General features: G+C 47.4%; 1 protein-coding gene across 1 annotated transcript in view; it reads left to right on the forward strand.

Annotated features, from left to right (window-relative positions):
- Positions 1-27582, forward strand: part of CIT (citron rho-interacting serine/threonine kinase) — a 163874-nt gene that overhangs the window by 129263 nt on the left and 7029 nt on the right. Inside the window, exons 27-45 of the mRNA XM_054712660.1 lie at positions 3078-3182; positions 8158-8298; positions 8892-8999; positions 10884-11001; positions 11254-11418; positions 14507-14644; positions 15180-15360; positions 15959-16050; positions 16552-16656; positions 16865-17034; positions 18242-18322; positions 18480-18615; positions 20984-21123; positions 22344-22436; positions 23944-24052; positions 24146-24274; positions 24881-24961; positions 26655-26733; positions 26862-27041. Of these exons, the coding sequence (XP_054568635.1) occupies positions 3078-3182; positions 8158-8298; positions 8892-8999; positions 10884-11001; positions 11254-11418; positions 14507-14644; positions 15180-15360; positions 15959-16050; positions 16552-16656; positions 16865-17034; positions 18242-18322; positions 18480-18615; positions 20984-21123; positions 22344-22436; positions 23944-24052; positions 24146-24274; positions 24881-24961; positions 26655-26733; positions 26862-27041 (2351 nt within the window). The remainder of the gene's footprint in view (positions 1-3077; positions 3183-8157; positions 8299-8891; positions 9000-10883; positions 11002-11253; positions 11419-14506; positions 14645-15179; positions 15361-15958; positions 16051-16551; positions 16657-16864; positions 17035-18241; positions 18323-18479; positions 18616-20983; positions 21124-22343; positions 22437-23943; positions 24053-24145; positions 24275-24880; positions 24962-26654; positions 26734-26861; positions 27042-27582) is intronic.

The following is a 27582-nucleotide window of genomic DNA, read 5'->3' on the forward strand; positions in this document are numbered from 1 at the left end:
TATTTCATGACTAAAGGCCCAGTGCACAAAATTCGTGCACGGAGGGGGGGTGTCCCTCAGCCCAACCTGCACCCTCTCCAATCTGGGACACCGATAGGGATTGTTTAAATGGGCAGTTGGACATCCTTCTCTCCAGAACTGCTGGCTCCCAACCACTTGCCTACCTGCCTGCCTGATTGCCCCTAACCACTTCTGCCTTCCAGCCTGATCACCCCCAAACCACTCCCCTGCCAGCCTGATCGACACCTAACTGCTCCCCTGCCGGCCCGATTGCCCCCAACTGCCCTCCCTTGCCAGCCTGGTCACCCCTAACTGTCCTCCCCTGCAGGCCTGGTCGCCCCGAACTGTCCTCCCCTGCAGGCCTGGTCGCCCCCAACTGCCCTCCCCTGCAGGCTTGGTCACCCCCAACTGCCCTCCCCTGCAGGCCTTGTCTCCCTCAACTGCCCTCTCCTGCAGGCTTGGTCCCCCCACAACTTCCCTCCCCTGCAGGCCTGCTTGCCCCCAATTGCCCTCCCCTTCAGGCCTGGTTCTTCCCAACTGCCCTCCCTTGCAGGCCTGGTCGCTCCCAACTGCCCTTCCTTTCAAGCCTGGTCCCTCCCAACTCCCCTCCCCTGCTGGCCTGATCGCCCACAACTGCCCTCCCCTGCCGGCCATCTTGTGGCCACATGGGGGCAGTCATCTTTGACCACATGGGGGTGGCCATCTTGTGTGTTGGGAGTGACAGTCAATTTGCATGTTACTCTTTTATTAGATAGGACTAGAGGCCTGGTGCACGAAATTCATGCACGGAGGGGGGTTGTCCCTCAGCTCAGCCTATACCCTCTCCAATCTGAGACCCCTCAAGGGATGTCCGACTGCCCGTTTAGGCCCGATCCCTGGGATCGGGCCTAAACAGGCAGTCGGACATCCCTCTCACAATCCAGGACTGCTGGCTCCCAATTGCTTGCCTGCCTGCCTTCCTGATTGCCCCTAACCGCTTCTGCCTGCCAGCCTGATCACCCCCTAACCACTCTGCTGCCAGCCTGTTTGCCCCCAACTTCCCTCCTCTGCCAGCCTGGTCACCCCTAACTGCCCTCTCCTGCAGGGTTGATCACCTCCAACTGCCCTCCCTTGCAGGCTTGGTCCCTCTCAACTGCCCTCCCTTGCAGGCCAGGTGCCTCCCAACTGCCCTCTCCTGCTGGCCATCTTGTGGTGGCCATCCTGTGTCCACATGGGGGCAGGATCTTTGACCACATGGGGGCAGCTATATTGTGTGTTGCAGTGATGATCAATCTGCATAGTACTCTTTTATTAGATAGGATAGAGGCCTGGTACAGGGGTGGGGGGCCAGCTGGTTTGCCCTGAAGGGTGTCCCTGATCAGGGTGGGGTACCCTGGGGGTGTGGGGTGGCCTGAGTGAGGGGCCTGTGGTGGTTTGCAGGCCAGCCATGCCCCCTGACAACGCAAGCGAAGGCCCTGGTATCTGGAATTTATTTTCCTTCTACAATTGAAACTTTGTACCCTGGAGCGGAGCCAAGCCTGGGGCTCCCTCCGAGGCCCGAAGCCATTTGTGTTGGGGTTATAATTGAAACTTTGTTGCCTTAAGCGGGTGGGCCCGGCCAGGGTGTGTGGAAAGCTTTGCTTCCCCTGTTGCCTGCGGCAACCCTGGCCTGCTCTCTCAAGCTCCAGTCTGCCACCATTTGTTTGAATTTGTTTACCTTCTATAATTGAAACTTTGTAGCTTGAGTGGAGGCTTAGGCCTGCAACGGCTGGCAGAAAGCTTGGCTTCCTCTGTTACCTAGGAAACCTTGTTCTCTGTGGCTGTAGCCATCTTGGTTTGGGGTAATTTGCATACTCACTCTGATTGGATGATGGGCGTGGCTTGTGGGTGTGTCGGAGGTATGGTCAATTTGCATATTTGTCTATTATTAGATTAGATTACAAAAGGAATTATTTGGGGTCATTATGGAAGATATAAAAACCACAGAAAATAAAGGAAAAAGTGACTGATCATCTGTCACCACTATTGTATTGATAAAGCTATTTGTAGTCTTTTCTTTGCATGACATGTTGATGTGTGCACACAAACATTTACAAATCTAGGTTCTTACTATAGAAATAGTTTGCAGCTTTTTTAAAACATCGTATGCTAGGGACTTCCCTTGAGTTATTGAATATTTTTTGAACATGTAGTTCTAAAAAACAAATTACATCATTCCACTCGTGTTGGAAATTTGAGCTTCTTCCAATTTTTTTGTTATTTTAAATAACAGTGATGAACATAGATCTTTATGGACATCATGATTATTTTCTTACCAGAATTTTATAGAAATACAATGATTAGATTCAAGGCTAGAGCTTGCCTCTCAGGAATGTTCCCGAGTTCCTTGATACTGGCTTTACTATTTTTTTTTTTTTTTTACTATGATGAAAATAAATACATTATTTAAAGATAAGTGAACCCTTTTGTGTTTAATTTGAAGAAAAAAAATTTTTTTTTAATTTGACTGTTCTTAAAATATTCTAGAGCAAAGTCCTACCCAGCCTTTAAGACACCAGGCATCCTGAGACCATCTTTTCTCGATGAACAGGGATTCAGTATGAATTTCTCTTCTCCGTACCTCTTATCAAAATTAACATCTAACCAAGCAGCCTCATTCTTTGTGTGTGTGTCAAGCTACGGCCACTCCCTGCCTTTGTGATTTGATGTGATGTCCTTGAGAGAGCATGTCTGTCCTTTTACCCCCAAAGCCTCTGATATTATCTTGGGCAAGGAGTAGGTGTTCAGCACATGACTATTGTTTCGTTCAGCCACAGCATGTCAGATAAATAAATTCTTCAGTGGCCGTTCTCTTAGAACTTGTCATAGCTGTATATATGACCCATCCCTTACAAATCACTCCTGTGCTCACACAAAGGACCTCCATAAAGCTTATCTCCACCATGGACTTTTGTGGTAAACTTCTAAAACATAGTGTTTATGTTCTGACCTTCAGAACTTGGTTATTCTTTACATGTGAAGGTTTGTGGATATTTGCAAAAGTCATTAGCATCCAACATTCCTAAATGTGGTATCATGGCCACTTCCCCAATGTCCAGCTCAGTGACCTGGAGAAGAAACACGCCATGCTTGAAATGAACGCCCGGAGTTTGCAGCAGAAACTGGAGACCGAGCGTGAGCTCAAGCAGAGGCTCCTGGAGGAGGTGAGTGGGAACTCCTGGCACATGGGGCCAGGCGGGGTTTCGAAAGTGAACAGTTGTGTTCCGGTGGTCGGGTCCAAATTAGACGTTCAGATTTTGCAATTGGCATTTTCGAGGAAGAGTGAAGTGGTCCTGTAATACTTTCTTGGAGGTGTTGAACACATTAAAAGAAGTGTCATGAAGGCCAGAGGGCCTCTGACATTTGCGCCCTCCCACACGGTGCTTACTAGAGTGGGGAGCCCATGGTGGGTATGTGCCCAGGGGCAGTTTATTAAGTATGTGAGTGAACGAAAATTGCGTTAAATTGTTCTTAATATCCAAAGTCTGTTAAGTTTTCAGGTTGGTAGAACATCCTTGCAAATCCATGGTGTACACGGGCAGAGACTTGATTATGTTGAGTACCAAGTTTCATGAGACTTGAATATTCAGTTAATTCAATTAAAAAAAATTATGCCCTGCTTTTGAGACACAAAATGAAAAGCTCCAGTGATCTCTTAAACCCGTCCCTTCTGCTATTTCCTGAACTTTGTAGCAGAAATCTGAACATCGCTTATTAAAATGGTAACTACTTCCCACTCCCAAGCAAAGCCCTCTGTGTTGAATCACTAATGATTTCGCTTTGTTCATTAGAATAGACCAACCAAGACAAATGCACTGTGTAAAGATATTTAACAAGAAGCTGGACTTCCGGAGTGTTCTCTTTAACTCATAGTGAGCCTGGCACTTCGATTAACCAGAGTTGCCTGTCTGCTTAATTGAGGTTTTTCTTTTTAAAAATATATTTTATTGATTTTTTTACAGAGAGGAAGGGAGAGGGATAGAGAGTTAGAAACATCCATGACAGAGAAACATCGATCAGCTGCCTCCTGCACACCCCCTACTGGGGATGTGCCCACAACCAAGGTACATGCCCTTGACCAGAATTGAACCTTGGACCCTTCAGTCCACAGGCTGATGCTCTATCCACTGAGCCAAGCCGGTTAGGGCATTAATTGAGGTTTTATTGTATGGTACCCATAGTTGCCAAAGGGCTCTGCTGGTAGAAATAATATTGCTGTGCTATTAAGTTTGAAAAAATGTGGTGAAAATTGTGCAGGTAAGTATGGAATGTATGGTAGAATAATGCTTTAAAAAACATGGGTGGGAGGTTGGGGAAGATCAGGAGACAGAGGTGGTGACGGTTGCACAACAATGTGAATGTATTTAGTGCCATTGACCGGCACACTTAAAAATGGTTAAAATGTTAAATTTTATGTGCTATATATTTTGCCACATGAAATATTTAAATAAACTTAATTATATAGATGAGTGAGAAGTTTACTAAAGGCAGCACTAAAAACACTCTAATAGAAATTTAAAAGTGTACTTGTGCCCGGCCTGGGTGGCTCAGTGGTTGAGCGTCGACCTATGAACCAGGAAGTCATGGTTCAATTCTTGGTCAGGGCATGTGCCTGGGTTGTAGGCTCCATCCCTAGTGTGGGGCGTGCAGGAGGCAGCTAATCAATGATTCTCTCTCATCATTGATGTTTCTATCTCTCTATCCCTCCCCTTCCTCCCCGAAATCAATAAAAATATATTTTAAAAACATATTTAAATATTAAAAAAATAGAAGCCTACTTGGTGGCCAAATAGAGAGTTCTGGTCTTTTATCAGGAATGAATAGGCAGTGTCCCCACTTTAGTACATGTTGGAAACGGAAAGAACAGAGATAATCAATGATGTCGTCTGTCCTATTTTCCTTCCAAAGAAGGAGAGTTGGCCCTGACAGCTCAGTGCTTTGGTCCAAGGTTACATGGTGAGTCAGTGACAATGCTCGGAATAGAATGCTGGAATCCGGATTCAGTCCCCTCACTCTCACTTCTAAAGCACATGAGAACATTTCCAGTTTCCCAGTCTGTACCTCACAGACATCTGGCTGACATTGAGTTTGAGGCAAATTTCACTGACAGTTGAAACCATTATGAAACATAGAATGATCTTTATTGTCCAAAATGGGGCTCAGCTCTTTGGCTGTGGTATGCACCCTGCAAGCATGTGACCGAGGGCTTAACCCAGCTCTCCTCATCTTAGGCACAGAGACTTGTCAATGCGGCCAGCATCAGAGTCTCAGAGCTGGACGGAATTTTTATGTGTCATCTAGCCCCAGTTCTCAGCACTTGCACCACTGTTCCCAGACTTTACTGGTGGCTCTTTCTCCCAAATCTTTCCTCTTGGGCCCTAAATGGCCTCAGAAGCTTTTCAACATGACACTTTACAGCCACTGTTAGTCCATTAGAAGGAATGCCAGAGATGAAAGTCCGTTTGCTAACCCTGGTGAAATTAATTTCCCATCCAAGCTAGAGAATTCCTCCCCAACATTCCTCTCATGTGGGTCTCATTGAATCATGGCCTAAATAACAGTGACTTTGGACATCCTAACCCTTTTCTCAGCAACTCGGATTCTCACAGAGTCTTTCTTATTTTGAGCTAGCACTTATAACTTCCACCCACTGGTTCTATTAGGTTAAAACATTTCCAAATAGGATGTAGTCTGATATTCCCAACTGAAATAGCAGATTAATATTGATTACTTGGTTATTAAGCAGAATAGCTGATGTTTAATTAGCTCTTACTATGCGCCAGGTGCCTTTCTGAGGCCTTTACATGAATTAACTCCCACAGTCTTGTGACAGTTCTGTAAGGTAACCACTGATGCCATCTACATGGTCTAAGTTGCTCCCACTCCAGATTCACCTTTTCTAAATGGCACATTTCAAGTTTGCAGTGTTCTTTTCTGGTGGATTGATCTTTCCAGAGAGTTCCTAGGAATCCCGTGGTCTGGAAGCACGGATACGGTGGGGCACCTCCACCTCCCTTCGGACTCTGTAACCTCTGCCCGCGCCCTGGGCTCCTCGGGGGCTTTATCGTGCCACTGACACCATTGACCTGTGAGGTCACCGTCTGCCCTTCCACAAGTGGGTTTTTTTTTACATCTTTGTGTTGGTATTTATTCAGTGGAAGTTTTTAAAAACACCACCCTATTGAACTTCCTCTTGCTAGTTTTCTTCCATCCTTCCAGCCCCCAGGGTTGTTAAGGCTCTGGTTTCTGTCATCTTCCCAGTCTCATGCCACCTCATAAGTTGTGGGACAGAGCTAAGCACATAACTAAAGCCTTCCTTTCAGTCTAACTCTGGCCAGGAATAGCCTCCACTCGCCTCTCTCTGGGAAGCAGGTAAATGGTTTTGGAAAACATTTTATTGATTACATATGTCATTCTTACGTGTTTTTTATTATGGTGACTAAGCAGCCTATTTCTTGGAAAGCTAAGCAACGGTTGTTGTGTTTATTCTAGAAAAAAATCTTGGGCCTGGCTGTCCCCAAACATACTCTTGTCCCCAGCATTGCTTCTCTGCTTCCTGCCTCATAATTAATGTTGTCCTAAAATAGTGGGAAGAAACTTAAGAGGGTAATTTACAGAAGAAATCACTCCTGCTGCGAGGGATGGATAGCTCCCTTGAATAGGTTATCTTAGCTGTTCTTCTTTTTCTTTTCCTTTTTTTTTAAGTATTTTAGGGGTTTCTGTGGTTCGATTCAGAAATTTCAGGTTGGCTCACAGACCAGGTGATTGTATCTCTTGCCTCGTGGGGAACTGATAGGGGAGAGGCTGGCAGAGCTCTTTCTGGTGGGGCCAGAAAGAGCTCCGAACTGGATGGAGGCAAGAAAGGACAGAGGAGGTAGAGAGCATTGAACTCATTAAGCACCTGCTGTGTGCTCAGCACTGCACTCGGTATGTCCTCCAGTGAGGGCAGGTGTTATACCCACTTTCAGATGAAGAAACTGAGGCTCCGAGAGGCAATTTGAGCTACCCTATGTCATATGACTCATCAGTGTTAGTATCAGTATTTAAACCAGGGTCTCTCACATTCCACAACCCACTTCCTTTCCTTTGCTGTGATGCCTCAAGGAATCAGGTACCTCTCAAGAGGAGGGCAGAGGAACAGGTGGAGGGAAGTGAAGTAAGACAGAGATGGTCAGCAAACGGAGGTCAGCGGTAGCTCTCGGCCTGCTGGGTCCGAGAGCATGGACATTGGCCGGTGTCTGCGGGAAAGCCCCGTGGTGATGTGTATTGCTCTTCATTAGCTCTCTGTCCTCAAGTCTGCAGAGGGTGTAGGCCACTGGGAAGGGCTTTTTTGGGTCACAGCAAGTGTGGTTAGCCTGTAACCCAAGGTTTGGAGGAAATCAAGCAGTGTCTTGTCAGGATAGCTGTTCTCTCCTGCTTTTTACAAACAGGCGTTTTAGGAAAGAGAGCCATTAAACCAGGACCTTTATAGCCTGCCCTATTTTTTGGTTGACTTTCCATTATAAAACTTGGAGAGGTTTCAAGCACAGAACTACATTTCCAATAGACTAAACACTTTCTCTGGGTTTTACCAACACTTGTACTGAAGTTGGGATCTTCCTCTTTCCACACGTAGAAATATTTCCTACAGTTGTGGCGACTCCGTGCTCATTGGGCCTCAGCCTGAGGAGGACTCTCTCAGTTAGAAGTGATGTGATTCCCCTTGTATGGCCCCATGGCCTGGACAAAGTGATTTCTCCTAACAGCAACTGAGGCTTTAAAACCAAACAATAAGGACATATTGGAACTTGGTTGTCAAGGCACAAAGTCACACAGCCTTAGATGTCAACTCAGGTGGCTCACACTCTTAAATGCTGAGTAGCCTTCATTGCAGCTCTGACTGGGGAGCCAGACCCACCCGCCTGGACCTCCCATTACAGTGGGCACCCAGCGACCTGCTGGCCATCAGAGGTTTCTGTGCAGATCCTTTTTAACTGGGCAGGCGTCGTTTTGGGATAGGAGACGGTTGTTAATGCTGGAGTGAGATGATTTCAGACGCTGCACTCTTGGTGGCAGGCCTGAAATGAGTGGTAATAGGGACAGTGTGGGAACACATGTTGTGAGTGTAGTGAGCCCTTCTCTGGCCTTTCTTCCCACTAGCAAGCCAAATTACAGCAGCAGATGGACCTGCAGAAGAATCACATTTTCCGTCTGACTCAAGGGTTGCAAGAAGCTCTAGATCGAGCTGATCTGCTGAAGACAGAAAGGAGTGATCTGGAATATCAACTGGAAAACATTCAGGTGAGACCTGGCAAAGGGAATTTACTTAAAAGTTGTCTGCGGAGCCAAAGCCTCGTGGCTAAGAGCCAGCTGGTGAAATGGTCAGTATCTTTATGTTGTGCACTGTTGTGTATTTTCCCCCAGTATTTCATTACGAACATTTCCAAATATTCAGAGAAGTTGGAAAACTTCTATAATGATTACCTCTGAGATTCTAGTATTAACCACTTGCTATTTTTACTTTTTCACATGTTTATCCATCCATCAGTCTACCTCGCCCCCCCGCCCCCCACACACACCTTTTTGGCTATACGAATAAGACTAATCAATATTGACTGAGTGTGTTTGTGTTGAATTTTCATATGCTAGTATCCCACTGACTATTTATATTTTCTTAAATTATCAAATTTAAAAGTATACAGACAGTCCTCGGGTTACGTCGGACTCAACATATGTCGTTTCGTGGTTACATCGCCATCTCCCATTAATTTGTTAAAAAAACAAAGTTCCATCATTTCGACGTATGTACATGTGTGCTTTATCTCCGACGTAACCCGAGGACCTACTCTACTTCTTTCTGGGTCTGAGGTTGTTTTTGTTTTGATGAATTTCAGGTTCTCTATTCTCATGAAAAGGTGAAAATGGAGGGCACTATTTCTCAACAAACCAAACTTATTGATTTTCTGCAAGCCAAAATGGACCAACCTGCTAAAAAGAAAAAGGTGGGTCATCGTTGTTTGAAACGGGGGACTTGACATTTTGCTTGACCATAATGATGATTCAGTGAAAACTGTGGTGATAGAGAAAACAGGGAACATTGAAGAAAACAAAATGTACATTTTCTTATTTTATTTTGGGTTGAAATGTAGGTTTTGAGATAATCAGAATAGCCCTCAAAGAGAGGATATCATTATCAACTCTGTACTTTATGTTCATGGCCTTTAAAATTGTATGCCTGTCTCTGTTAAGGGAGTGATTTTTTTTTTTTTTAACCTAAGAGACTGGGAAGATAGCAGAGAAAGGTTTATACATGGGTCTCCGTACAGGTCTCCAAAGGGGGTCTTGCTCATGTGTACGGGACTCCAGAGGGGTTAGCAGGTCACAGGTGTGGGACTTTAGAGAGATTACAGGCCACGTGTATGGGACTCCAGAAAAGACTAGAAAGCACCTGGCCCAGTCGTTTTGATTGGCTCATGAAGAGACTGGGACCCAGAGAGCTGAAGTAACCAGTTCAAAGTGCCTGACCGGACGGTTGCACCCTCCACCAAGGACTGCTCCATCCTTTTGAAGTTGTAGCAGACAAGTTAAAAATTAGCCAAAAAATCTTCCCAAATAAGCAACTATGGGCAGGGTTTCATATAATAGAGATGAACACTGGAAGATTTTTTTCTAGTTGGTTTCAGACAAGGAAGAAAGGACAGAGAGAGAAAGAAACATCGATGTGAGAGAGATACATCAATTGGTCACTCCTGCATGCATCCCAACAGGGATGAACCTGCAACCTAGCTATGTGCCTTGACCGGGAATTGAACCTGTGACCTTCTGATGCATGAGAGATGCTCCAACCAACTGATCTCTACCGGTTAGAGTGGAATTTTTATTTTATTTTTATTTTTTAATAAGCCCAGCACATGCTTCTCTGAACCACTGAAGGCCTCCTTCAAGGTTTGGCCAAGTGTTCTCAGTTTGCAAAGGTCTCTAAGGAATTCCATTTCCTTCCAAAGGCAGTCCTACCCCTGAGTAGCAGTGGCAGGGCTTTCACAGAAAAGGCCTCCGATGACTGGGAATACTGAGGCTTGAAGGGGCACGCGGTCCCATGAGCCCCATGCTGCAGTTACAGTAAGGATGAGAGCAGCATTCGCAAGCAGCCTCCTACTGAGTGGTGGCTGCAGGGGAAGGAGTTGCTTGCACACTGTGTGACTGTGTTTGTTATGCTTATAATATCTAATCTTTTTATTTTAGCCGTGGACTGTTATCTGATTATGTCACTTGATGTAGTTAGGGTGTTTCCATTTTTTTGTTTTTATTTTGTCTCATTATTACATGGTTTCCTTTTTTTTCTTCTATGTATAACACATGTCTCCACTTGCATTTTTTTTTGAGTAAGCCCCTAATTCTGACATAATTTTAGCATTCCATTTTTTGTTGCTTCTGTTTTTTATAACACTCTTCTCTGTGTCTTGTAACTAAGCATCATAAGACAAATTCAAGGCAAGAGTGATTTCTGAACCATCTCTCCTGACTCCATCCTCCACTTCCATTTTTTGAGGGTAAAGAATCAGGAAATGGCCCTCCTCCTGGGGAATGCTTAAGGAAGAGGTGGTGGCAATCCAAGCATCTTTAAACCCTCTCGGTGAAAGTTTGCGCATCCCTATTTTTTCCAGCCGCTGGAATGGGCTGTGGCCCCCTCCCCTCCCCCTTCACATGCCATTTTTACTAAATCCACTTACAGTGAGTATGCTCCTGGCTTTCGTGGTGTGCTCCTCCCAAGTCAGCGTCCTTTAGCTAGAGTAAAGTGCCAGTTTCCAGGAGTTAGGAGATATCTCTGTTTCCATTGCTAGGGTTTATTTAGTCGACGGAAAGAGGACCCTGCTTTGCCCACACAGGTTCCTCTGCAGTACAATGAGCTGAAGGTGGCTCTGGAGAAGGAGAAAGCTCGCTGTGCCGAGCTAGAGGAAGCCCTTCAGAAGACCCGCATCGAGCTCCGCTCCGCCCGCGAGGAAGGTAGGGCTCCCAACTCTCTATGCAGTGTTAGGACCCATCCCAAGACCAGCTCAGCATCTGTATTTATGGCCTATGAGCTTTCAGTCCAGACACCCAAAATCTGAAAAATTCATGGCATCCTTGGCGTTGCCGATTTGGTACAATGAGTGTCCTTTTAGTTTGGGGTCCTTGAAAGACAGCCTGGGGCAGTCCATTGGCTCGGGCCTCTTGGTGACTCGCTGACCAAAAGGCATTGGACTGCTCTCTCCCCAGCTGCTCACCGGAAAGCCACCGACCATCCGCACCCATCTACACCAGCCACTGCGAGGCAGCAGATCGCCATGTCTGCCATCGTGCGGTCGCCCGAGCACCAGCCCAGTGCCATGAGCCTGCTCGCCCCGCCGTCCAGCCGCAGAAAGGAGTCTTCAACTCCAGAGGGTACGTTCTCAAGCCATTGGAGTTTGGTTGACATTATTTTTTTCCATTAAGAAATATGGTAAAATGACAAGTAATAACATTAAGGGATAAAGAGTAAGAATCCAATCTCTCCATCCTCCCAATCCTAGTTCCCTTACCCAGAGTCAGCCATTGTGTTCATCCAGCAGTAGTTAATGGAACTGCATATCTGTTTTATTCATATATTTTATATTATCCTATATAATAAAAGGCTAATATGCAAATTGTCCCCTCCATTAGGAGTTAGACTGGGAGTTTGACCAGGGGGTAGGGCCGGCCAGCCAACCACCTACAACCCCCCCTCCCCCTCTGGCTGGCCCTGGCCCCAATCACCCCTGATGGACCCACCCCCACCCCAATCAGGGGCGGGGCCGGCCAGCCAACCTCCCATGTCCCCTCCCCCCGGCTGGCCAGCCAGCCAGCCCGATCGATCAGCCCCAATAGGGGTAGGCCAGCCGGACTCCACCCGTGCACGAATTCGTGCACTGGGCCTCTAGTGTAATCATATTTAAAGAGTCTTGAGAAAATAAGCATGTTTTTCTTAGGCCTCTTTTCTTTTATAAATATCAGAGCATACTATGTTATACTCTACAAAACACCTTTCTTCTTTTAGTTAAAATATTATCAGAGTGTTTCATACGAACACACATGGATGGACCTCATCCTTTTCAAGGGCTGCATAGTGTTCCACCGGGTGGGTGTGTGACTCACATGTTAAACCAGGCGCTGGTGGGGGCATTTTTGTTATTTCCAGGTGCTTGTTGCCATACACCCTGCGCCTCTGGGCGTGGTAGCTGTAGGGTGTGTTCTTAGGAAAGGAGTCCCTGGGCTGAAGGTTATGTGCTTTTTGAGTGTTGTTGGTTCATGCGGGTTCATACTCCTACCAGCAGTGTGAGGGGTTTTCTTTATGGTCTCAGAAGCACTCTGCTCACCCAGAGATGAAAAGGACGTAAAGAAGGTGGTTGGAAAGTCTTAGGGAGAGTGGAGTAGAGCTGTGATTTAGCATCATGGTATCACCTTCAAGCCGACTTTTGTCACAAATATTGTAAATCTTGATGGCATTCTGCTGGTTTCCTGCAATGATGATATCATCTTGTTGTCCCTGTTTACATAACCCTGAATCAGTCAAAGAACTTTACCCTTAACGTCACTAAAATGGTGATGTTAACCCAGGAAAGAAAGGACCCTGGCTCTGGTGTCTGTTGACAGGGCTGTGGAGAGTGGCTCCCTGAGTACTTTGTGATGCTCGGAGCACTTCCTTCGGGGGCCTTGCACATGAGCATGTCACTTATTCCTTACAACTTTGTGATAAAGGAAGGGGGGTGATGTTAAGTGGCAAATGTAATTTGTATTCAGAAATTCCTTAGTTTTGTCTCTAGTTAACTAAGTTCTAGGTCACTATTGAGAGGGGCCCTATTAAAAGAAAAAACATCTTATTAATTTTAACAGATAGGAATATAAGTGTAAGAATCTGTTTCTTGATGCTTAAAAGTTGGGTTTTTAACATGAGGTTATTCATGACAGAACTAGACATGAAGGGAGAATACTTCAGTCAGCTTATATATTTTGTAATTAGATATTCTTGGATATTCGTGATTTTTAAATTGAATTCTGAAATGCTCTAGATATATATGTTTCACCTGGGAAATCAAAGAATTCATGACTAAGATATTTACAAACATTTGACTTAAAAGCATGTTTCTTTATGCCCACAAACATCTATGCTATCATTTGTTGACCTCCTACTTTCTTTAAAAACCCCTAATTCCTGGTAACCAGAAAATGGAGATTTTAAATTAAATGCATCTGTTAGTGTTAAAATAGTTTCCCACTATGGTCAATGTGGCTCAGTTGGTGGGAGTGTCATGCAGTACACTATAAGGTGGTGGGTTCGATTCCTGGTCAGGACAATAGGGCACATACCTAGGCTGTGGATTTGATCCCCGGTTGGGGTGAGTACAGGAGGCAACGGATCCATGTTTCTCTCTCACATCAATATTGCTCTCTTTCTCTTTCTCCTTCCCTTCCTCTCTCTGAAATCAATAAAAAATATATATTAAAAAAATTTTTTTAAGTTCCCCTATCTGTAACTAACCTGCTGTAATAGTTTTTTAAACAACATTATTGAGATAAGTTCACATGTCATACCATGTTCTCACTGAAATGTATAATTCAGTCTTTTTTGTTAAATTTACCAGGTTGTATAACCATTACATTCTATTTGGCTCCATACTTTCCCCCCAAAAAACCTTCTGTACTCATTAGCAGTCACTTTTCATTTCTCTTTTGCCCAACCTGTGGCAATCACGAATGTGCATTCTGTCTCTGAATTTGCATTCTGGACATGTCATGTAAATGGAATAAAACCATATGTGGCTTTTTTCATTGAGCATAAAGTTTTGAGATCCACTCAAGTCATACTTAATTTTTATGGCTGAATAATATTCTACTGCATGAATAGCACATTTGGGCATTTGGGTTGTTTCCATTTTTTTGGCTGTCATATATAATGTTGTTATGAACATTTATGTACACATTTTGTGGCTACATATGTTTTCAATTCTCTTGGGCGTATACCTACGAGTGAAATTTCTGGGTCACCTGGTAATCCTATGTTTAACTCTTTGGGGAACTGCCAGAGTGGGTTCCAAAGTGGCCTTGGCATTTTACGTTCCAACCAGCAATGTATGCAGATTCCAATGTCTCCACATCCTCACCACTTATTTTCCATATTTTAAATTCTAGACTTCTTGGGGCATGAACGGTATCTCCTCGTGGTTTTGATTTGTGTTTCCCTAGTGACTAATGATGGAGAGCACCTTTATATTTGTTTGTTGGTCATTCATTTATCTTCTTTGGAGAGATGCTTATTGGGATCCTTTGCTCATTTTTAATTAGGTTATGTGTCATTTTATTATTGCTTTGTAAGAGTTCTTTATATAGTCAAGCTACAAGTCCCTTGTCAGAGATATGACGTGCAAGTCTTTTTTCTTGTTCTGTGGGTTGTCTTTCCACTTCCTTGATGGTTTAATTTGTAGCACCCTAATGATTTTTGAAAATTTTCCTCCAGAATTCAGCCGGCGTCTTAAGGAGCGCATGCACCACAATATTCCTCACCGGTTTAACGTGGGACTGAACATGCGAGCCACAAAGTGCGCTGTGTGTCTGGATACCGTGCACTTTGGACGCCAGGCGTCCAAATGTCTTGGTAAGAGCAGTGGTTGTATGTTTGCAGTGGGCACCTGTGTGTCTCCACCTAAAAAAAAAAAATCTATCCTTTTTTCCCCGTTTTAATTTCCTCATCAGAGTACATGCATTTCCAAGCTTTTAGTTTCAGTGGGAGGATGCTATTTTTCTCTTGTTGGAGGAGTGAGTTTATACCTGTTTTCGGCTCATGTCTCCAACCTCCTGTACAAAATGCCTTGGGCTCTGCTAATTTCCAGCCCCCTTTCTTCAGGCTGGTCTCTGCCTACCATTAGGCTGTGTGCTTGCTGGCTTCCACTGGAGCGTGCACATGTGTCCTTTACACATTTGTCTGTGATAGCCTGGGAGAGGCCGGAACAACTGGACTGAGAGCACTGGCTCTCTCATTTCCTGTCTCTGTAGAGGCCTGGCTCCTGGGGAAGCTTAGGGGTTACCTGGGTGACAAGGCCAGGCTGACAGGCCCACAGGGGTTGGCGGAGGAAGGGAATGGTCCAGGATCAGCCACGCAAGTTTTCAGGTTGTCCCCTGCTTTTCCCTAGAATGTCAGGTGATGTGTCATCCCAAGTGCTCCACGTGCTTGCCAGCTACCTGTGGCCTGCCAGCCGAATATGCCACACACTTCACCGAGGCCTTCTGCCGTGACAAAATGAATTCCCCAGGTCTCCAGGCCAAGGAGCCCAGCAGCAGCTTGCACCTGGAAGGTTGGATGAAGGTGCCCAGGTATCGTTGCCGGGTGGCTTGGGCTGGTGCTGGTGAAGGATGGCAGAATATGCCACCCCCAAATATGCCACTCTGGGATAAAGACTATTTTGAACTAAAAGCTCTTGAAAAACAGCAGGTGCAAGGACACTCTGCCCTCCCCTTCCTCTTCCTGAAAGTCGGAGATAAAACTCCCTGTCAGAGCTGCCCTCCCTGCACCAGCAGGAAAGAAACACTCCTATCTCATGGCTGCCCCTGTGCATTTTAGTACTTTTCCAGAATCACTGCTCTTGCTCAGCCTAGAATACAAGCACTTGGGCCTCTCAGCTTTTTGGGTCTTTATTTTCTTATGGAGATCCCCAGGCAAAGTAAGATGTGTTTGCTTTTCTCCGTTCATCTTCTGGTACCAGTGGACTCCTGTGCCAGCCACAGAGCCTAGAGGGGCGAAGGAAGTTTTCCCTCCCCCGTGCTGGCATGGAAGGACGCAGGCCACTCCAATCCTGGTGTTTTCTAGAGAACTCTAGGGATGTCTTCTCTGGCTTCCCTCCCTACCCCACCGCTTCCTCCCCCTGATTCCTCTGAATTTCAAACATTTCTTCTTTTCCATCTGTTTTCCCAGGAATAACAAACGAGGACAGCAAGGCTGGGACAGGAAGTACATTGTCCTGGAGGGATCCAAAGTCCTCATTTATGACAACGAAGCCAGAGAAGGTAAATTAGGAATTCAGGGGGTTTCATTGCACGTGGTGGACCCAGGGCTCCCAGGCTTGGCGTGAAGGCTTTGTTTTTTTGGACTGCGCTGCCAGCCTTCTACAGTTTTCCATTTTTGAAAATTAAACACCAAGTGACTTCACTAAAGGTTATTGGTCCGATACTCACATCTATAGGTCTCCCCTCTGAAGACCCTGCAGGGTGCTGCCCTGAAGATTCCACCTGCTAACACACCTTCCGAGAACTTCTGCCTCAGCCAACTAACCCATAAATCCGCATCGTCATCAGAAAGTTGACTGTGCTACTCATCTGACACACTTTATTTTTTTTATCTTCCCTCTCCGCCTTCTCTGCACACCCTTCCCTTCCTTTGTTCTTGTGTGCCTCTTTCCACGCATACTGTCTCTCTCTTTCTCTCTCTCTCTCTCTCTTCCTCTTTTCTCCCCTTGTTCTTGTTCCTGTTCTTTTGTTTTTCTTTCTGCCCTTCCTCTTTGCACCAAGCTGGACAGAGGCCGGTGGAAGAATTTGAGCTGTGCCTTCCCGACGGGGATGTATCTATTCATGGCGCCGTTGGTGCTTCTGAACTCGCAAATACAGCCAAAGCAGGTGAGGAGAGCAGGGGCCTCCCCTGGAACTGGGCTGGGCTTGCTGAGTCCGTGGGGGCAGGAGGGTACGTGGGGGATTGGCCCGCACAAGGGCCCAACCTCCTGAGCTCCCTGTCTTAGCCGTGAAATCTCTGAAACCTCAGGGCCATCCCTTCTGGCGGGAGTGGGGAAATCCACACCCAACCCTGTGCTCTCTGTCGCACTCCTAGATGTCCCGTACATCCTGAAGATGGAATCCCACCCGCACACCACCTGCTGGCCCGGGAGAACCCTCTACTTGCTAGCTCCCAGCTTCCCCGACAAACAGCGCTGGGTCACCGCCTTAGAATCAGTTGTCGCAGGTGGGAGAGTTTCTAGGGAAAAGGCAGAAGCCGATGCTGTGAGTATGAGCGGGCGCTAGGGCTTGTCTTTGTGGGCTGACGCGGTGGGGTCCTGGCTGTCATGATTTCCCTCGGGCTCCCTCTCGGAGGGGTGGTGGCTCCATGAGCGGAGTTCTGTGGGGACAGAGATACAGGCTCTCAGGTGGCTTGTCTGGGCATCACGGGCCCTCTTAGAATGGGCGGCAGCACCGCTAGCCACCTCTTAGTCATGGCAACACAGCAGCTCATGGACTTAACGGAAATCCTCTCTCTTGTTTACTCTGATGAGTTTATTGGGTTTGAAGGCTTGAATGTCAAGCACGTTGGCCATGTAGCAGCACAAAAGGCGGCCTCCAGCCATGTCTACTTCAGGCAAGCTTTTCATAGCCTTCTCAATTGCTTCGGCACGATTTGCTCTTCTGTAGGCAGGTTTGAAATCCTACTTACCCTTAAGATGTTAGAAACGTAGGTGTGCCTTGATTGGCAGCAGCCCCCCCAAAACTTTTCAGGATATAAACAGGGCTCGTTGCTCATTGGCATTTTCTCCACCAAAGACCAAACAGCGCTTTTCAAACACTTATCTCCTAATAAACACTCGAAATATTAGCAACCGGAATCCTTACCCACGAGCCTCCTGATATCAGGAGCTCTGCTCACTGGGTAGACTTGTTCAGTGACCTGTCTCATCGTTACCCGTGTACACCTTTGACTGAATCCACGTTACTCTGTGTACACCAGGGCCCTGGCTGCACTCCCTACGGGCTGCTGCCTGCATGGGTTCAGGTAAAGAGATTCCGAAGCTTGTTGGTTTGCTGCTGACTCTGGGCTTTGCACTTTTGCTACAGCCTGTAGGGGAAAGAACCTTCCATGTGCTCATTAACCCTTTGCAGGTACATCTCTTTAGCTTCAGCTTATTACCCCAGAATATTTTCTACATCTATTACTAATATACTCATTCACGTCTGCGTCCAAGCGGAGTTCTAACTCCAATGCTAATTAACAACCACCCCAGAGATAGCGGTAAGACTCGCGTCTTGCCTTTTGAGCTCAGATCAAAATATGAGGCAAGCCAAGAGCAGAAGTGTGTTTCTGAGTGTTTTCAGGAGTAACTTGCCTTTCTTTCTGGCATTAAGCTTCTCTCCATTCTTGCTTTTGTCTCTGGTCATGAAATAGTTCAATCTCACCAGGTTCTTTTTTTCTTTCTTATTTTCTTTCACATATGAAAAGAAATTGCTTGGAAACTCCCTGCTGAAACTGGAAGGTGATGACCGGCTAGACATGAACTGCACACTGCCCTTCAGCGACCAGGTAACGGTGTTTTCTGGACACTCTCAGCTTGGCGTCTGGCAACAGCCACACGCCGTCAAGAAAGAAAGGGCTGTGTCGGCTTTGTGCCTCTTCCTGTTTGGTTGTTATGGTGACGTGATGATGCTTATGTTCTGCCCTTGCACTTCTGCCCTTGCAGGTGGTGTTGGTCGGCACCGAGGAAGGGCTCTATGCACTGAATGTCTTGAAAAACTCCCTCACCCACGTCCCGGGAATCGGAGCAGTCTTCCAAATTTATATCATCAAGGACCTGGAGAAGCTCCTCATGATAGCAGGTGGAGGCCAAGGACATGGCGCTTTTTCTTCACTTTAGGAAAACTGTTTGAAAACCAGGTGTCATGTTTGTGAAACCGGAAGGCAGGCCCTCTTGGGGGCAGGTTGGAGCGGAAGCAGCTCTTCTCTCTCTGTCCCTGTCTGTGCCCAAGCTGATGGCTCTGTTGTTCATTTTCGGTTCCCTGGGGGTCAGGTGTAGCACAGACTGACACCCCCAAGGAACTTCTCACCATTGTGACAGGTGAAGAGTAGTGAACCTGAGGCTCATTAATGTCAGACCTTTGTCCTTATCGCATTATACCCTGGGAGCCACAACCTTGTGAGAGGTGGCCTGCTCTGTGCGCTTTGTGACTTCTCAAGAGACCCTTTGTCTAGATTCACCACTTGTTAGGCTTTTGCCACATTTTTTTTCTCTCTTTCTGTGATACACAGACATGCTATCACTTTTTTGGACTGAGAGTTGCAGCCAGTTCTTCAGCATATCACCTAAGAACAGGGTATTCTCTCACATAACCAAGGCAAAAATGTTTTTCTCTCCTTTGGGTACTATTTTTTTTTTTTAAAGGAAAACAGTAATTTATTGGCTCAATGTTCAAAACATCCACAATTAGGTCCTGTTTTAGACACAGCTGGGTGGATCAAGGGGCTGAGCTAAGATGGGCTGGACTTTTCTTGGTCTTTAGCTCCTTCCTCTGCTGCTTTGTTTCTTCTTGTTGGCTTTCCTCCCTCCCTCCCTTCCTCCTTGACCTTATTCTTTAAAAAAAACACACCAAAAAACAAATATATATGTATATATATGTATATATTGATTTCAGAGAGGAAGGGAGAGGGAGAGAGAGAAGCATCAATGATGAGAGAGAATCATTGATCGGCTGCCTCCTGCACGCCCCACACTGGGGATGGAGCCTGAAACCTGGGCATATGCCCTGACCGGGAATCGAACTGTAACCTCCTGGTTCATAGGTCGATGCTCAGCCACTGAGCCACACCGGCTGGGCTCTTTGATCTTACTCTTCAGAACAGTGTTAGGTTCACAGCAAAATTGGACAGTACAGCGATTTTCCATAGGCCCCTTGTGTCCCGCCCCCCCTCCCCCCAACACACACACACAGCCTCCCCCACTATCAACAGCCCCACCAGAGGGTACATTAGTTACAAGTGATGAACCTGCACTGACACACCATTGTCACCTAAAGTCCATAGTTTACATGCAGGTTTGCTCTTGGTGTTGTATACCTCTGGGTTTGTACCCATAGGTTGTGGCACGGATCCTCTATGATAGCATCATACAGAATAGTTTCACATGGTACCGTTATGAATTCATGGAGTTTAACCTTTGCTGGAATACAGTGCTCTGATATACTGCCCATAGTCAGATTTTATCTGTGCCCCCATCCTGGCCTTTAGAGTATTTGTTTAGAGTAGTGATCCAGTCCAGATCATTCACTGTGTTTAGTCATGTCTCTTTAGTCTGTTAACCTGAGTGGATCCTTAGCCTGTCTTTTGTCTTTCATGACATTGCCATATTGGAATTGTCCAAGTTTATCTATACTAATAAAAGGGTAATATGCTAATTAGACCAGGTCGACTGGCCATCTTCCGGATGTCCGACTTCCCTCCGGACAAAGCCATGGTGGTGGGGGCCAAGGCAGAGGCAGTTAGGGGCGATCAGGCTGGCAAGGGAGAGCAGTTAGGGGCGAGATCAGGCCGGCATGGGAGGGCAGTTGGGGGCAAGATCAGGCCGGCAGGGGAGGGCAGTTGGGGGCGAGATCAGGCCAACAGGGGAGGGCAGTTGGGGGTGAGATCAGGCCAGGAGGGGAGGGCAGTTGGGGGCGACCAGGCCTGCAAGGGAGGGCAGTTAGGGGTGACCAGGCCGGCAGGGGAGGGCTGTTGGGGGCAGGCAGGCAGGTGAGTGGTTAGCAGCCAGTGGTTGGGCCTAAACTGGTAGTCGGACATTCCCTGAGGGGTCCCAGATGGGAGAGGGTGCAGGCCGGCCTGAGGGACACCTCCTCCCCCCGCCCCCATGCACGAATTTCGTGCACCAGGCCTCTAGTAGTTTTATAAAACGTTCTCTCATTGTTCCTATCCCATTCTTACTTTGGTGGGGAACATGTTTGAAAAGTATAGTTCACCTTCTCCAGTTTTCTGCCTACAGAATGTTTTTTTCCTCCCTAAATCTTGACTAAGAGGCGAGATGTTTTCATTTGAGATCTGAAATTTGGACCTAAACTGTGTTTATAGGAATTCATGGAAAACAGTCTGTCTGTGTGGCCTTGCTGGCTTTTGTTTGTGAATAGAATTAGAACTGCCATCCTGTGTCTTTGCTTAATGTCCCCACACTGACCAAGAAGCTGTTCCTTTTCCCCTCAGGAGAAGAGCGAGCCCTGTGTCTTGTTGATGTGAAGAAAGTGAAACAGTCCCTGGCACAGTCTCACCTTCCTGCCCAGCCAGACATCTCGCCCAATATTTTTGAAGCTGTCAAAGGCTGCCACTTGTTTGCTGCTGGCAAGGTATGCTCTCCTCAGGGCCTCAATGTGCGGAATGTTTCACTAATTAATTTCCAGGTCTTTTTTTCTAATATAAGCATTTAAGGGCTATACATTTTCCTCTAACTACAGTTTTAGTTGCACCGTGTGTGTGTGTGTGTGTGTGTGTGTGTGTGTGTGTGTGTGTGTAATAGATTTCAGAGAGAAAGGGAGAGGGAGAGAGAGAATCATTGGTCGGCTGCCTCCTGCATGCCCTACACTGAGGATCGAGCCCACAACCTGGGCATGTGCCCTTGACTGGGAATCGAACCCGGAACCCTTCAGTCAACAGGCCAACACTCTATCCACTGAGCCAAACCGGCTAGGCTGCACCCTGTAAATTTTTGTCATTCTACATATTTTTAAATTTCTTATATTTATCTGTGAATGATGAGTTATTTAGAAATGTGCATCTTAGTTTCCAAAAATTGGTTTTTAAAAAATTATAAGTTAATTTCATCATAATGTTTGAAACATACAAAAAATATATGGAGTATATATGTAAATTATAAAATTATAACACCTAATACTGTTTTAAATATCTACATACTCGCTATCCAACCCAAGAAATAGAATATTGCCAATAATTTTCATTTTCCTGTGTATTCCTTCCCTAATCCATCCTATTTCCCTCTGCCCACCCTGCCAGCCACCTTCCTTTCAGGACTGATTTGAACAGTCAACTTCTTTTCACTCTTGGTGAAATGACAAAGATCTCGGTGTAGGAGGTGAAGTAAGAGGGATTCAGCTGTTCTAGAAAAAGTTTTAATGTAGAACTCTATACACAGATCTTAGCTAAGAACTTTTCTTTCTGGGCCAAAACCTTCTCTAAATTCTTGTAGCAATGTCTACTGCCTTTCCCCGCCCCGGGGGTGTAAGATCACACACACACACACAAAATGCGTGTGGGGGCAGGTGGGTTTCCTGAGCCTTTCTCTGCGTTTCTGTTAAATCAGGGGTTCTCGAGCAGGGGGAGCCTGCCCCCGGGATGTTGGGCAATGGCTGGAGACATTTTTTGTCAAACTATTGGCATCTAGTAGGCAGGGCCCAGGGTTGGTGCTGAACATCCCACAATGCACAGAAGAGCCCCTCACCACAGAAGTCACCTGGTCGAGGGCTCAGCAGTGCCGAGGGTGAGACCTCGCTCTTTTCCCGCAGTCACTATACACACCAGTGACACTCCTTTTTCCTCCGATGCTTTTCAGATTGAGAACGGGCTCTGCATCTGTGCAGCCATGCCCAGCAAAGTCGTCGTTCTCCGCTACAACGAAAACCTCAGCAAGTACTGCATTCGCAAAGTAAGTCTCGGGCCTGGTCCGTCTGCTCTGCCCACGCGCTGGCGTAGAAAGCGTGCTTCTCAGGGAACAGTGCGTGTCTGTCCCTTCGCCTGCCGTCCTCTCGCCGGGTGACCTTGGAGAGAGACCCTTTCTTCCTGGAGGAGGCTCCAGGCCGCTGGTGGCTGCACGTCTCCTCTCACTTGCCTCCTGGTCGTGAGCTGCCTCTCCAGCCAGCCCCGTGTAGCCAGCCGTTCGTTCAGGTGGAAAGGAAGGTGGCTGATGGAGAGAGCAGGAGAAAAGGAAAGGGATCTCTGAGAAGCTGGCCGTCCCTGTGGCGCTTACTAGAGTCTTTCTGGGTCCTGGAAGTTCTATGAGTTACCTCGGAAAAGCCTCTGCTAGCTGTGCGGGCGGTGCAGGCAGAGCTCTGCTCTCCTCGGAGCAGCGGGGTCATGAGGATGACCGCAGGCTGGCAGGGTGCCGGCGGGCCCTTCCCGGCCTCGCTTCGGGAGAAGGCTGTCTGTCGTCCCAGGGTAGGATGTTCCACCCAGTAAGCCGGTTTATTTCAGGTTCTTTCATGATTAGTCTCAAAAGTGAAAGGAAGGGTGAATAAACCAGGGTCGTTCCTTGGAGGACCTGTCCACCCAGCGTGGGCTGTTGTTAGTTTAGGGTGGGTTTTTACTGAGCACCTACTGGCACCAGAGACTGAGCTGGCTCCTTTACAAACACGTTTTGCAGCGATTCTGAGAAGCAGGTGTGGCAATCCCCAGTTTCAGGTAAGACGATTGAGGCTGGCCTTGCGAAGTTACACAGTCGAAACCAAAACTGAACTTTGATTTTTCCAGCCATTTCACATTGTCATGCTGCCTAAAAGTTTCCTTCCACGTAGTAGGTGGTCAGTGAATAGTTAGTGGTCAGGATAATGCTGATTAGAGTTTGAACTGTTCGCTTCAGGAGAATTCTCAGAAACCATTGCTTCTTCCTAATTCCTGGCCACCATTTCGAATAAGCATGCCTGGGTTGCTGGACCCTCAGGATTGGCCTGAAAGCAAGCAGCAGCAATTAGGAAGCAGATAATTCAGACAGAGGACAACAGTGATGGTGATAATAATTATGTAGGTGATGTAGGTTCAAAATGGAAACGTAGAATTCGAAGAAAGAAGGAAGCTAAAAGCACTCCCTCCAGCCACCACTGCTAATAGTTGGTGTGTTTCTCCAGGCTTTTTCCTCTGATAAGAATGTTGCATTTTTAAAGCTCTCTTTTTGAATGCTACCTTTTCATTGAACTGGTGTTTCTGCCCTTTTATTTGGCTGTAATTGGCCTTATTTTCTTAGATTGGGGTTGCAAAGAATTCAGAGATAGCAAAGGGACGAGAAAAGATTGACTGCTGTGCGTGATCCACAGCTTGAACTCGTCTGGTGGCAGGGGTCCCTCTGCGAGGCTCAGTGAGGCCTGAGGCGGAAACAGGAGAGCTGGAGGCGTGGCTACCTTGGGTCAGGACACTCACATTCTCCTCTTGCCCTCTCTCAGGAGATAGAGACCTCAGAGCCCTGCAGCTGTATCCACTTCACCAACTACAGTATCCTCATCGGAACCAATAAATTCTACGAAATTGACATGAAGCAGTACACGCTTGAGGGTAGGGCCCCAGTCCTCCCAGCCCACACACTGCTCTGGCCTTGCCACCAGCTCCGGCCCCTTCCTGAAGCCCTGCTTCTCGCCTGCTTTTCAGAATTCCTGGACAAGAACGACCATTCCTTGGCGCCTGCTGTGTTTGCCTCCTCTTCCCACAGTTTCCCTGTCGCGATAATGCAGGTGAACAGTGCGGGGCAGCGGGAGGAGTACCTGCTCTGCTTCCACGGTGAGTCCGGCTGCCGCTCGCTGCTGTTGGGCACCAGCAGACCCAGACTGGGCCCCAGGGCTGCGGGTTGTCAGGGGACTCGGGCAAGGCGGGGCCTGCTGGGGTGCAGAGAACTTCCAGCTGCCACAAAGGCCTCTCAGGATCGCCGTCCGTCCCCACCAGGGTGCTACCCTGATCCAGCGCTACCCTATTCTGCCCAAAGATCAGGCAGTTCTTTCCTTCTCTGTCCTCACTTCTTTCTCTCCCTGTCCTTATATTTTTTTCTTTCCTTCTTTCTTTTTCTTTTCTCTTGATGTTTCTCTTCTTTTTTCTTTCCAAATCCCTGGGTCTTTCTTTCTCTTCCTTCCTGTCTCTGGGTCTCTATTTCTCCCCTTTCCTCCCTGCCTTCCTTTCTTCAACCCTCCTCCCTCCTCCCTTTTCTTTTCCTCTCTCTCCCCCTTTCACTTGAACCCTCTTTTTCTAATAGATCAGGCTTAGCAGGGTCCTTAGGTTTTAACCATCTGGTGAAATCTGGCCAGTGGTCCCCTGGGCTCGATTTCTCCTTCTTCCATCAGTGTGTGCTGTTAGCCTTAGCTACGCTGATGTCTGGCCTCTGACTCCTTGCAGAATTTGGGGTGTTCGTGGATTCTTACGGAAGACGTAGCCGCACAGACGATCTCAAGTGGAGTCGCTTACCTTTGGCCTTCGGTGAGTGAGGCAGGTGTGCGGGCTCCTTTCGCCAGCAGCTGGTGTCCTGGGGAAGCATTGTGGGCGCAATTCATTTTGGCCCAAGCACTGTGCTCGGGGATTCCATTGGACACCAAGTGCCACGTGTAGTCGTCCCCCAAGTCAGTGCTCAGGGCACAGAGTCTAAGGCTTGATAGAGAATTGCATCAGCCAAACCCACCAGCCTTGCAGAGTATTTGTTAGAGTCTCATGATAGAAAGCAGACCATTTCCTGAGTTTATTTAAATCATTTCCAAGGCAGCAGAGTATCCCAGGGCATCGCCGAACACCTGTCAATATTATCCATTCTAATTGGGCAAAGCACTCAGGTCCTGGCCATTCTTTTTTAAGTGTAAATAGCACTGTGATGAGATCTTGTACTAATTTTTATGCACTTGTCAAATAGTATCCTCTGCTCCTAAGTTCTAAAAGTGGAACTACATGCATGATCACACATACATGCAAACATGTCCTTGCTTGTACCTGTGAATGTCCGAATTACCATCACAGCTGACATGCCCTTCAAGGCTTTTTCGTTTATCTGTTGCTGCATCTCACGTTTCAGAACTTAGTGACTGAACACAGCTTATTGCCCATGATTATGTGTTGCCGGCAGCTGTTTCATGTGGTGTCAGCGGGGCCATAGTGGCCTCACAAACATGGCAGCAGTTGGTGGGAGCCCGGCTGGGCTGGTGGCTGGAGGCCTCAGCTCCTCCCCATGTGGGCGGAACCAGAAGCTCAGGCCTCGCTCCCACCGTGTGCACTGGTTAAAGCAGGCACAGAGCCAGCCCAGGTTCAAGGCCAGGAGACCCCCTGGGCCTCCTTTTCCCTTTAAGATAGAAAAGATCATGCCCTAACCGGGTTGGCTCAGTGGATAGAGTGTCGGCCTGTGGACTGAAGGGTCCCAGGTTCGATTCTGGTCAAAGGCATGTACCTTGGTTGTGGGCACATCTCCAGTGGGGGGGCGGGGGTGCAGGAGGCAGCTGATCGATGTTTCTAACTCTATCCCTCTCCCTTCCTTTCTGTAAAAAATCAATAAAATATATTTTAAAAAAAAAAAGATCACTGGTCATCGTTAGTGTTTCAGTGACACTGTGATATATGGTATTAAGACCAGAAATATCTAATTACCTATGAACACAGTCTTTTTTAATTTAATTTTTTCAAAATGCACATAATCAAACATTTTTTAATGTGTACAGTGAAAAGTCTCATCCATATTACCCATCTTCCTAACTCTCCATCCCCACTCTCTCAAGAGAAAATAGTTTTGAGTTTCTTATCTTTCTAGGGCTTTATGCAAATGCAGAGAGGAAATGTATTCTTATGTCCCCCTTTTTTATCATTACAGTAGCACACTTGACACATTATTCTGAATCTTGCTTTATGCGCTAAAGAAAACTGCACACCTCAGGACTCCCCCCGCCCCCTCCATATCCGTCCTGGAGAGGTTCTTGTTGCGTTTTGAGCTGTGCCACGTTGTGTGTGCCTGATCCCCTCGCCCGTGCCTTGAGCTGGTTCCCATCTTCTGCTCTGACAACGTGGCGGTGAACACCCTCGAGCGTGCCTCACTGTGCTCGGTGGGATTGCTGGGCCCGAGGGTGCACTGCAGGCTGGTTTTCATTTTCTTCCTTTTAACCCTTCCTTCTCACGCTTCCTCCGTGGCGGCCCACAGCCTACCGAGAACCCTATCTGTTTGTGACCCACTTCAACTCACTAGAAGTGATTGAGATCCAGGCACGCTCCTCTCTGGGGTAAGCACGGCCCCCGGCTCCGACGGGCTCAGGGTTGGGGTGGGTGTCGGGCCGGGCGCTTGTTTCTTCCTTCCCTGTCTGTCTAGCAGTGGCGCCCACCTGCACTGCTGCTCTTCTGTTCTCTGCAGGACCCCGGCCCGAGCGTATCTGGAAATCCCAAACCCACGCTACCTGGGCCCTGCAATTTCCTCGGGAGCGATTTACCTGGCGTCCTCATACCAGGACAAACTGAGGATCATTTGCTGCAAAGGAAACCTCGTGAAGGAGTCTGGCACTGACCACCACCGGGGTCCCTCCACCTCCCGCAGGTACCGTGCCCCTCCTCTTCTCATTCCAGGGGTTAGCACTTTCTGCAAAGCAGAAGGAAATCTTGCTAACGTGGCTGGAGGTTCCCCGGCATTGAAGCTCAAGCCACTCGTTCCTTTGAGCTCCGCAGCCTTGACGTGACCTAGTCAGGGTAATGGCAGGAGACTGTTCAAATGCCCCTTAGCAAAGGCGGAGGAAACGGCCGGCCTTTCTCTGGAGGGTGTTTCAGTGGCTCTGGAGGGTGGAGCGGGCATTCTGCAGTCATTGCTTCAGCAGATGTCCTTCCGGGCTAGTTGGGCGGTTGTGGCAGGGTTAGTGGAGAGTAAACCAGATGCATCTCCTCCCCGGTGAAGTCCCAGGGGAGAGACACATGCACTCAGGCGATTCCAGCACAGCCTAGAAGGTGAGGCTGCCATCGGGGTTGTTTGAGGTGGTGCTCAGAGGAGGCCCCCAGCCTGGACGTGGGGGTCAGGGAAGATTTCCCGGAAGAAATGAAGTCCTATTTAGACGTCCCTCTTTCTTTGTATGTCATGATTTTTTTGT

This window comes from Eptesicus fuscus, chromosome 23, assembly GCF_027574615.1.
Source record: "Eptesicus fuscus isolate TK198812 chromosome 23, DD_ASM_mEF_20220401, whole genome shotgun sequence".
Taxonomy (NCBI): Eukaryota; Metazoa; Chordata; class Mammalia; order Chiroptera; family Vespertilionidae; genus Eptesicus; species Eptesicus fuscus.